The 10,940-nt window shown below is 52.4% G+C and overlaps 1 protein-coding gene across 1 annotated transcript; it reads left to right on the top strand.

Annotated features, from left to right (window-relative positions):
- The first annotated feature begins 3,041 nt into the window (after positions 1 to 3,041).
- LOC127295105 (uncharacterized) lies at positions 3,042 to 10,512 on the top strand. Its single transcript, XM_051325012.2, has 4 exons — positions 3,042 to 3,433; positions 3,568 to 3,626; positions 9,962 to 10,079; positions 10,207 to 10,512. The coding sequence occupies exons 1-4, from the start codon at positions 3,237 to 3,239 to the stop codon at positions 10,283 to 10,285; spliced, it is 453 nt and encodes a 150-aa protein (XP_051180972.1). The 5' UTR covers positions 3,042 to 3,236; the 3' UTR covers positions 10,286 to 10,512.
- The last annotated feature ends 428 nt before the right edge of the window (positions 10,513 to 10,940 follow it).

Genomic DNA, 10,940 nt, shown 5'->3' with positions numbered 1-10,940 from the left:
CCATAGCACATTAGTCTGACGATGATAAGGATCTCCATAGATGCAAACTAACCCAAACTCCTGGCGAGAGGCTATATTAACAACCGACGCTAGAATAACATGGAAATTTGCTACTTTGATAGTGACTTGGAGGTTGGCATTTCACATAAGCCAGAGGCCTCCGAAACGTCCCCGAGAAGGCACCATAACACCGTCATCCATATCAAAGCGCTGAATTAAATCAGAGGAGTTTACCTTTGAAGATTTCATTTCGGAGACGAATATGATCTGAGCCTTTGTGGAGAACACGAGCTTGGCAAGGTAGCACATTTTTGCACTGCCAAGGGCCCTGCCTTTGCCTTGGCAATTCCCTCCTATGGCCTTCATGGCATCCCTGTCTCCTTCCCCGTCGATGCCTGATGCCGATGTGCCGCCAGCTTCACCCAGTACTCACTGATCTCCACTTCTTGTTGCCACCGACGCCTTTCACCTCCCTCACGCCCCACCAACGCCCCTGGGTGGGTCTGGAAGCTTTCCTGAATCCAACAGAGTCCCCAATTGCTTACAGACCAGCCAGATTTCGCCTCTAGAAAGATGAGGGTTGGAGAGCTAGTGTTGGATGTGATGGAAGGAGACCTTGGTTGGAGATGATTGGACTAGATTTGGAAGGGAAAGAGGAGATTATTGAGGACCGGAAGCTGAAGACTGAGAAGGGCAAACAGATTTGGGAAAAAAAGGATCTGGGGATTACAGGGGCGGGGTTGACTAGGTGAAAACGAGGATTAAGCAGACAAAGAGGATTGAGGAAAGAAGGGTAAACGGATCAAGGAGACTGGGAGAGAAGGATTGGGGAGGAAGATGGCATCACGCCATTCTCCGGCATATCGCCATAGACGCCACGGAGGCAGCTGCTCCTATCCGGTTTTGCAATACCCATTTGGAACATCAAAGCTTGTGTTTAGATGCTCTTCAGTTTTGAGTTTGCTGGTATGTCTCTCTTGGCTATCATCAGGTGGGATGATCATGTCTGGTAGTCCATAAGGATCGCAGAACTTTCTGTTCAGCTTTACTTTTCCTTTTCGGTTGTGGATCTTCGTTTAAAAACCTTGGTACGATGGTATGTGTCATTTTCAATGAAAATAGAGCTGGGGAGCGCTCACTGTTGATCTAAAATCAAGTGTTCTGATTGCACACCAAAAATATAAAAGACATATATAGTGGTTTGTGCACAAAAAAAAAGTAAATCGAAGTGATATAAGCAATAAATCTAGATGTTCCAACACCATATTTTGTCTTTTTACACAGAATACTACATATATCTTTTCTTGGAAATTTTTGGTGTACACTTAGAACACTTGTCCATGTTCATTGTACAGAAATTTCAGATTTATTTGAATTTATTTACTAATTTCTGATTTTTTTTATTCAGTCAGGAGCATATGAGTTCGGGTTCAGAATTGTTTTTTGGTGCAAAGCACGACAGGTGTAGATATAGAATATCGTATAGATTTTCAGAATTTTTTAAAATAAAGGCTCTAGTGAGCTCGGGCTCCAAATGCATTTTTCGGACAGAAGAGTCCATAGAGGCCGCCGAGTGGAACTCGTGCGCGTCCAATGGAAAGGGATAGCGAGTGAACGGACGACATGACGGCCACGCAGCTTCCAGACTGCTCCCGTTCCTTCGCTAGGTTTACACCATCTCCACTAGCAGTCTCTAAATAGGCGCCGGCACACAGAAGTATTGGCACCTCCATTTAGAGGATATCGGCACTGCATTCTCTATTTGGGGGAGTAATTTTCAATTGGTGCTCCCAAACAGACGGCTTCGATAGAAGTTTTTTTACACAAACTACATATTTATACTTAGAGTTTCATTTTAATGTCATTCAGGATCGAGGAATGAATAATATTTTCGGGCAAATTCAAGTAAAACATTATTCACTCCTCGACCCCGGATGACATTTGAAACTTGCTTATCTCTGGCCTACTACCTACTGGCCACCCAGCTCTGTGGAGGTGGACGATCGACCGGAGCTCTCTCCCATGCTCTCTCCCCTGCTCCTCCATTGTTGACCTCTCGCTGCTCTCTCCGCCACGAACGTCAAGTAGACGGCTCTATCCGCGACCACCACCTCCTGACGCAGCTGCTGCTCCAGCTCCTCTCGCCCCCGACGGTGATCCAACTCCTGCCTCTGTAGCCGGAGCTGCATCTTCGCCAAACGACGAGCCTCGTAGACTTCATCCTGACGTTGCGTCTCCTCCCGCTGCAACCGCCGCAGCGCAAGCTCCTCCCACCCCTTCTGCCGTCGCACCTCCAACCGGCGCTGGCTCAGCGCCTCTCGCCGCCGCCGCGCCTCCTAGAACTCCAGCAGCTCCGCCTCCTCGAGCGCTAGCCGGTTCTCCTCCTCCCGCTGCCACCGCTCCGCCTCCTGGCGCTGCCGCTCCGCCTCCCGCCGCGCCTCCCCGCTCCCTCCGCTCCCGCTGCTCCGCCTCTTGGCGCTGCCGCTCGCCCGCCCGCGTCGTAGGCATCTACGGTCGCCGCTAGCGCCGCCTCCTCCCACGCCTCGTACTCTGCGAGCTGCGGGTCCACCTCCAACACTTCTACGGCCGCCTCTAGCGCCGCCTCGTCCCACGAATCTCACATTGTGCTTTTTTCTAGGGTTTTTGCAACAATGGCGGGGGAGGAGGGATAATATAGACCGTCGGCGAGGTGGGAAACATCCCACACGGTGTAGTGGCAGGAGACTTTCCCGCGCGGCACCGTGGCGGGAGAGTTTCCGGCCAGGCGTCGTGGCGCTAAAATATCCCGCGCGGCGCCCCAACGTCACTGACAGGCGACGGCCACGCATAAAATTTTCATCCTCGCAAGGCGCCGGCGCACCCGATTCGCGCTCTTGGCGAAGGGGCCGGCACGGGGTTGCGGGCTCGAAAATTGATCGGCGTCGTTTGGGCGCGCTGGTGCGAGCCTATTTTCGCTTCCGACTCCCAAATCGCTATCGGAACCGCTATCGGGGATGCCGGTGGAGATGCTCTTAGCCACTTCATCCCACTCGTGGAATAGAGCAACACTCTCAAGCGCCAACCATCTACTCTTATCCCCTTGATTATCTTCCGTCTCCGTCTCCAACCCTCCTGCAGTGCTCGCTTGCGCGTACTTTACCGCTCTCTGTTGGTTCTCGGCTTATCGATCGTGCGCTGAGCTCTTGCTTCCACGAGCCAGGCCCAAGGAAGAATTAGCCTAAGAAAGATTTGCAGCAATGGCAGTGCAGCTGCAGGCACAGTCGCTGCTGCGCGCACCGGCGGGCAGACCCGCTCTCCGGTCGGTGTTCTGCGCACTGCCACTGTCGGTGCGGATGCCGGCGCCGACCAGGGCTACGTTCTGGGAGGCGGCACGGATCACGATGCGGTTTGGCGGCGTCGCGTCGAAGCAGGCCTACATCTGCCGGGACTGCGGGTAAGCCAGCCGCCTGCGCGCGTGTGAATCTCGTTATGCTTAAGTGAACTCGCGACTCCTGAATTCTGATATATATATATATATGATCCCGTCATATGTTATCGCGTGTGCCCTTCATTTTGCGAATGTTGCAGGTACATATACAAGGACAGGACACCGTTTGAGAAGCTGTCCGATGACTACTACTGCCCTGGTGAGAATAATTAGCCTACCTAGTCCTTGTTTAGGTCGCTGACATGTTCATATACGGTACGTGCGCCTTTCCATGATACAGTTTCAGTTTGCCGGTCATAGACATACCTAGGTTGTTGTCTAAGTTGTTCCAGACGTTGCCGAACACCAATGGTGCTGTAATCAACGCAACAAGCCTAGTGTTAGCGTGTGTATTGTGGCTAGAGATGTAATCGCATGGGGGATATTCTACGTTACCATTTCCTATATCTCTACGGATCTGAACCGATCGGATAACAATCGGTTGCAGATTCAAATACGGATATATAATACTTCTGATTTAGAGCGTAAACCGAGCTTAGTCAGAGCGAAAACAAAATAAATCTGATATCCACGCGCATAAATAGGTCAGCAAACTAACAACCAAAAAAAAATGATAGAACGGGTTTAACAAAACACTCATAAAATAAAATAAATAATGTAACACCATAAAATGAATAAACATAACATAACCATATTAACAAAGTAGTTTCATATGGATGTAATAACGCAAACACAAGGGGTGGAATAATACCGACGCACGTATCCTAGCAAGTTCGGGCTCCGTATTTGATAGAGTGACTATGTAAGTGAGCTACTATTTAACAAACGAACTTGGCAACTCACTAACTACTAAATATATTATATTAGTTTTCATATTCCCAATGAAAATCGGATTATTCAAAGAAAAATCATCGGATAATTCTAAATAATTCTGAGGTACGAATAGCCGGGTGTTATTTGGCATACCATATCCTATCCGGTTTCAAATTCTGAGTCAGATATCCTTATCTATTGAATTCCTTCAAATCGGATATGGATTCTCCAAAACAGATTCGGAAACGAATTTGGTGCGAAAATTGTCGTATCCGTTTACACCCTTAAGTGTTGCACAACAGTAATATTGTTTGGTAGCAGAATTTGCCCGCTAATCCCGTGTGTAGAGAAGTATTGGAGATTGCACAACACCAATAGGGTCGGCTGCTCATGTATATATAGGAGGACACATGTATAATTACAGGTATAACCCTGACAAAACACGGAGACCTATACCTAGTACAATATGATACTCAACACCCCCCGCAGTTGAAGGGTCAGCATCGACACATAGACTGGAGCGAAACTCAGGAAAAGTCGTGGATGGCAATCCCTTCGTCATGATATCGGTAAACTGCTGAGACGTCGGTACGTGAAGAACTTGAACGCGACCGAGGGCAACTTGCTCATGAACAAAGTGGATGGCCAACTCGATGTGCTTGGTGCGCCGATGATGAACGGGGTTGGCGGAGAGGTAGACAGCCGAGACGTTGTCGCAGAAGACCACCGTAGCCTTGTCAACGAGACAAGAGAGCTCGGACAGAAGCTGACGAAGCCATATGCACTCAGCCACAGCGTTAGCCACGGCGCGGTACTCGGCCTCAGCACTGGAGCGAGACACGTTGGGCTGCCACTTGGAGGACCAAGAAACGAGCGACGAGCCGAGGTAGACGCAGTATCCGCTGGTGGAGCGTCGCGTGTCCGGGCAGCCCGCCCAGTCCGCGTCCGAGTAGGCAACGAGGTCGGTCGACGTCGAGGGCGAAGCATGCAGCGACAAGCCATAGCCCATGGTTCCACAAACGTAGCGGAGAATCCGCTTCACCGCGGCCCAATGAGCATCCCGAGGGGCATGCATACGCAAGCACACCTGCTGCACAGCGTACTGGAGCTCCGGACGTGTCAACGTCATGTACTGGAGGGTACCGACGATGGTGCGGTAGAACGGCGCATCGGAGGCCAGCGACCCATCACTGGCTGAGAGCTTGGCCTTCGTGTCGACAGGAGTCGGGGCAGGGTTGCAGTTAAGCATCCCTGCACGCTCGAGGAGCTCGTGGGCATACTTCCGCTGATGAAGGAAGATCCCGTCCGCACGCCGGACAACCTCGATGCCGAGGAAGTAGTGGAGCGGTCCGAGATCCTTCTACGCGAACTCAGCGCGAAGACTGTCGGTGAGCTGTCGAAGAAGACCAGCGGTGGAGGCCGTCAAGATGATGTCGTCGACGTAGAGCAGCAGGTAGGCCATGTCGTTGCCGGTCCGGTAGACGAACAGCGACGCATCGGAACACGTGGAGCGGAAACCAAGCTGATGCAGGAAGCCGGCGATGCGCCGTACTGTGCGCGGGCGCCCGTCACCCATACAAGGACCGAGAGAGCAAACACACGTCATCAGGGCGCTCGGCATCGACGAAGCCAATGGGCTGCTGGCAGTACTCCTGCTTCGACAGATGACCATGAAGGAAGGCGTTGGAGACGTCCATCTGATGCACCGGGCACGCACGAGAGGCGGAAAGGTGCAACACCGTACGGATCATGCCCGGTTTGACAACCGGGGCGAACGTATCCGTGAAGTCGACACCGGCGCGTTGCCGAAAACCGCGCACGACCCAGCGCCTTGTAGCGCTCGAGTGTACCATCGGAGCCAAGCTTGTGCTTGAAGACCCATTTGCCGGTGATGACGTTGGCGCGAGGGGGCCGGGGAACCAGCTCCCAGGTCCGGTTACGCTGCAGCGCATCGTACTCCTCCTGCATGGCGGCGCGCCAGTGCGGGTCGCGCAAGGCGGCGCGAGCCGAGGTGGGCACCGGTGATAGGGCGGAGGTGGACGCATCAGCAGGTGCCGGGCCGGTCGAGGGGCTGGCTGGACCGGCCTGGTCGCCGGGTGGGCCGGCCGGTGGTCCGGTTTGACCGGGCGGCCGACCGTGCAAGGGGGCGGAGGCCCCGGACACCACTCCGGTTGGCACCGGTCCGAGGGCCGGTTTTGACCGGCCGGCCGGTGGCATGGCCGGTTCGATCGGGGTGCCGGGTCGGCCAAGCCGGCCGTGGGCCGGTTGGACCGCCCGGTGACCGGTGGGCGGCCGGGAGGTACTCCGCCATCATGCGGCAGACACTCGTTGCCGCTGGCCCGCATGCGTACGCGGCGGACGGGGACGCCATGCGTACGCATCCGGTCGGCGGGGTAGCGTGTAGACGGCCGCCACACGCCCGCACGTGCGCGGGTGAGCATGGGCTCAGGCGGCGCAGCTACGGGCGGCGAGGTGGCCGATGAAGAGGCGGCCGAAGGAGACACCGCGGGCGATGGGGCGCCGGAGGCGACGGGCGCCGCGCGGCGACGGAGACGCCGAGGGACCAGGCAGGGCCGGCGCAGAGGGGGCCGCCGCGATCAGTCGTCGGCGCGCGGTCACAAGAGGGCCAGCGGGCGCCGGTGGCGTCGTCGGAGGTGTCACCAAAAGTCCCTGCTGAAACGGAAAAACCAACTCGTCAAAGTACACATGCCGAGAGGTGAGGACACGATGGGAGACTGGGTCGTAACAGCGGTAGCCCTTGGTGTTGGCGGGATAGCCGAGAAACACACAAGGGAGAGAGCGCGGCGCAAGCTTATGCGCGGCGGTGGCAGCAGTGTTAGGATAACACCGGCAGCCGAAGATGCGAAGGTCATCATAGGCGGGCGGCGCACCGTAGAGTAGGTGATGCGGCGTGTATGACCAACGCACACGACACGGGCGGATGTTGACGAGGAGAGTCGATGTGGCAAGAGCATCCGGCGAGAATCGTGGGGGCATGTATGCATGGAACAAAAGGGTGCGGACGCAGTCGTTGAGGGTACGAAGCATCCGTTCGGCACGACCGTTCTGTGGAGAGGTGTATGTACACGTGAGGCGGAAGACGGCGCCATGGGCGGCGAGAAGTGAGCGAATGATGATGTTGTCGAACTCTTTGCCGTTGTCGGTTTGTAAGGCGTGGATGGGGCGACCAAACTGAGTGGAAACGAAGGCGAAGAAGGCGGTGAGGGTGGCGGCAACATCGGATTTACGACGAAGGGGACAAGTCCATACAAAATGCGAGTAATCATCAAGAATCGCTAGATAATAATTATAACCAGAATTACTCGGAACAGGTGAGGTCCAAACATCACTATGAATGAGTTGAAACGGAAAAGACGCGACTGTGGAGGAGGAACTAAACGGGAGGCGAACATGTTTGCCTAGACGACATGCTTCACAAGATCGGGCATCCGTTTTATTACAAGTAAAGGAGAAGCCTTGCATTATTTGACGCAGAGTGGCGGAGCTAGGATGGCCGAGGCGGGCGTGCCAGAGATCGAGCAGATCATACTCGCGGAAGAGCAACCCGAAGTACGTCTTCCACGGGAAGAAGTTGGCAGCGGTGGTGGAGAGCGTCGGCGATGGGGATGTCGCGGATGACGGCGATGGAGGGGCCGACGAAGGGGTTGCTGCTACCGGAGTGGGAGGAGTTGAAGGGGTCGGAGCCGGAGGAGGAGAAACCGGCCATGGCGGAAACGGTGGTGGTGGGAGGCGGAAGCGGCTAGGGCTAGGGTTGGGGTGGAGGGCGGCGGCGCCCGGGGTGGGGAGGGCGGCGGCTAGGGCTAGGGGTGGGGTGGAGCTGGCGGCGCCCAAGGAGGGGCGGCGGCTAGGGCTAGGGAGGGAAGGGGCTGGCGGCGCCCAAGGGGAAGGGGGGCAGCGGCTAGGTCAGGGCCGGAGGGCCGGAGGGCCTCTGATACCATGTAGAGAAGTATTGGAGATTGCACAGCACCAATAGGGCCGGCTGCTCATGTATATATAGAAGGACACATGTACAATTACTGACAAAACACGGGACCTATACCTAATACAATATGATACTCAACACGGTGTACATACTCCAGTAATAACTAAGTACTATCAGAAATAACCTCATTCAACATTCGGCACTATACACATCGTTAACATGCCACATAGAATTCGTTTGGCTCCCGTAATTTATGGCTAGAATCAACCAGAGAATTCATTTGTGATTCCACTAATCAATTTGATAAGGTGCCACGAAATTGTTAATGCTGTGTTTGGATGCATAGAAACTAGGCATGGAATTGGAATTTCGGTTGATTCTGCAAATTCTCGCGTTTGGTTTGCGCTCTGAATTCATCTGTGGAAAGCCAACTAAATTCCGAGCCATCCCACCTTGTGAGCAAACAGATTGGAAAACTTTCCGAGCTCTGACCCTCGGAAACAGCCCGCACCTCCTCCCGTCTCCCTCCCCACCTCCCTCTCGTCTCTCTCCCCGCTCCCTCATGCGCGTGCCCCCGCTGCCGCATGTCCCTGCTCCGGTAGCTCCCACCGCCGGTGCTATTCCTCCCCTACGCGCCCATCGTTCGGCCGCATCTCCCGCGAGCCCGTCGCACCCCGGCCGGCTCCTCGATGCGCAGGGGAGGGCCCTGCTCCGGCCGTGCGCCCAACTGCTCCTCGATGGGCAGGCCCGCGCGCTCGCCGGCAGCCCTCGCCGGCAGTTCCCCTCGCCTCAGCTCCCCTCGCCTCAGTTCCCCTCACCGGCAGCCGATTCGGCCCCACATCTTTGATGCGCCGGCCCCCGCGCTCGCCGGCAGCCCTCGCCGCAGCTCCCCTCGCCGGCAGCTGATTCGGCCCTTCATCTTTGATGCGCCGGCCCGCGCGCTAGCCGGCAGCCCTCACCAGCAGTTCCCCTAGCCGCAGCTCCCCTCGCCGGCATCTCCCCTAACCGCCGCTCCTCACGCCAGCAGTTCCCCTCGCCAGCAGCTCCACTTGCCGACAGTTAATTTCCAGATCCAGGTGCTGTGGAGAAAAGTCAACATCAAAATGTTTTATGATGTTGAAAATGTCCAAATTCAACAAAAGATCAAATTCCATAGTTTGCACATCCAAACAGGATTTGGAATTAGTTACACCTTTGATTCCAACAGCAAATTCCAAACACATCCAAACAATAGAATTGAATTAGAAGTCAATTCATTTCCATCTCGGATTTGGAATCTTAGTCCAATTCAATTCCATGCTGACTTTCTATGCATCCAAACACAGCATAAAAGAATTCAACCGAGAATTCCATGGATTTCATTCCATGCATAACCTTAATTCCTTTTGGTACTGGATGAGTTAAATGATATCGTCAATGTTTTTTATTTTATTTCTTCCAAATGAATTGAAGGATGCCAAACGAGCTCTTAGGTTCAACATCGAAATTTCTTCATTTTTTCTCTGTCGGTGTGCTTGTTTTTTTTCTTCGAAAAGGGGGCCTCTAGATGTATTAGCTGATGCTTTTTTTTTCTCGAAATGGAATGCATTAGCTGATGCACACAACCATATTTTGGAGCAGAAAAAGGATTTAGAGCAATTTCTTTTGATCTTGGTTATCTCAATTCATTAGAGAAACAAACTTTATGCTCATATGGGTGCCTCTGGTTATTTAGAAGTGCCATAAGAAGATGACATTCATTTCAAAATTCCAACTATTGATCTCAATTGCTGACGCAGTCTGTGCCGCTCCCAAGAGAAGATTCAGGCCTTATGAACAACCGGTGGCCAAGAACGCTAACGCCACCGATGCCAGGAAGGCGAGGAAGGGGCAGCTGAAGAAGGACGAAAGTGTCGGGTAAGTAACTAACTCTACAAGAAGATCAACATGAGTCAATTAAGTTGATTTATTCGTTCACACGCGTTAATTCAGTGTTCTGATCGATTGGTGGTGAACTTCGCAAAAAATATTTTGCTCCCTGCAGGAAAGCTTTGCCTATTGGTATCGCGGTCGGGATCATTGCACTTGCCGCCCTGTTCTTCTACCTGAACAGTGTTTACTAGATGATGACAAGAAAGGAAAAGGAAATACATATTATGATACTTTGAATCTTTTTTGACATAAAATTGGCTATCAGAGTGCCTGGAAATCTGGGTATAACAACAAGTACGCTGCACAAAATTTGATTTGGAGATCGAAGAATCATTCTGAGTAACTATGTCCTACCCCAAGGCTTGAGTTGTTTATCGAAGTCGTTCAACCAATTTTTGAATATATTCATTATGTCTGATGGACTGGTAGGCTAAAACACACATGAATTACATGTGACACAAGACGAGCAAACGCAAACATGTGAGATAAAAAAAAGACGAATTGTGTAGTCTTCGTTACAGAAACTACCATCCTTATTTTCATATCAATTCGGCTTTGCGAGATTATTCTTTGTTAATGGTAGATTTCTATATAAAATCTTGATGAATATTTTTATTTTTAGAAGAAACCCACTTTACCTTCCGGGCTCTAGTGATCTTGCTTTCTTTTTAAAAAAATCATATATATATATATATATATATATGCCTCTGAATATGCTGAAAAAATACAAGCACATAAACATGTACCATCAAAATGTGTTTTTCACATGTGATCTCCATAAAAAAGACAAGTAGTGCTATAGTTGGACTTGTAATTACTCGGAAGGTTATGTGTTGCAGTCGAATT

This window comes from Lolium perenne, chromosome 4, assembly GCF_019359855.2.
Source record: "Lolium perenne isolate Kyuss_39 chromosome 4, Kyuss_2.0, whole genome shotgun sequence".
Taxonomy (NCBI): domain Eukaryota; kingdom Viridiplantae; phylum Streptophyta; class Magnoliopsida; order Poales; family Poaceae; genus Lolium; species Lolium perenne.
Note: the sequence above shows the minus strand (reverse complement) of the source record. Positions and strands in the feature narration are given on the sequence as shown.

Coding starts and splice junctions, on each gene's coding strand:
- LOC127295105 (XM_051325012.2), top strand. CDS start 3,237: ATGGCAGTGCAGCTGCAGGCACAGTCGCTGCTGCGCGCACCGGCGGGC. Junction 3,627..9,961: donor CGATGACTACTACTGCCCTG/GTGAGAATAATT, acceptor TTGCTGACGCAG/TCTGTGCCGCTCCCAAGAGA. Junction 10,080..10,206: donor AAGAAGGACGAAAGTGTCGG/GTAAGTAACTAA, acceptor TGCTCCCTGCAG/GAAAGCTTTGCCTATTGGTA.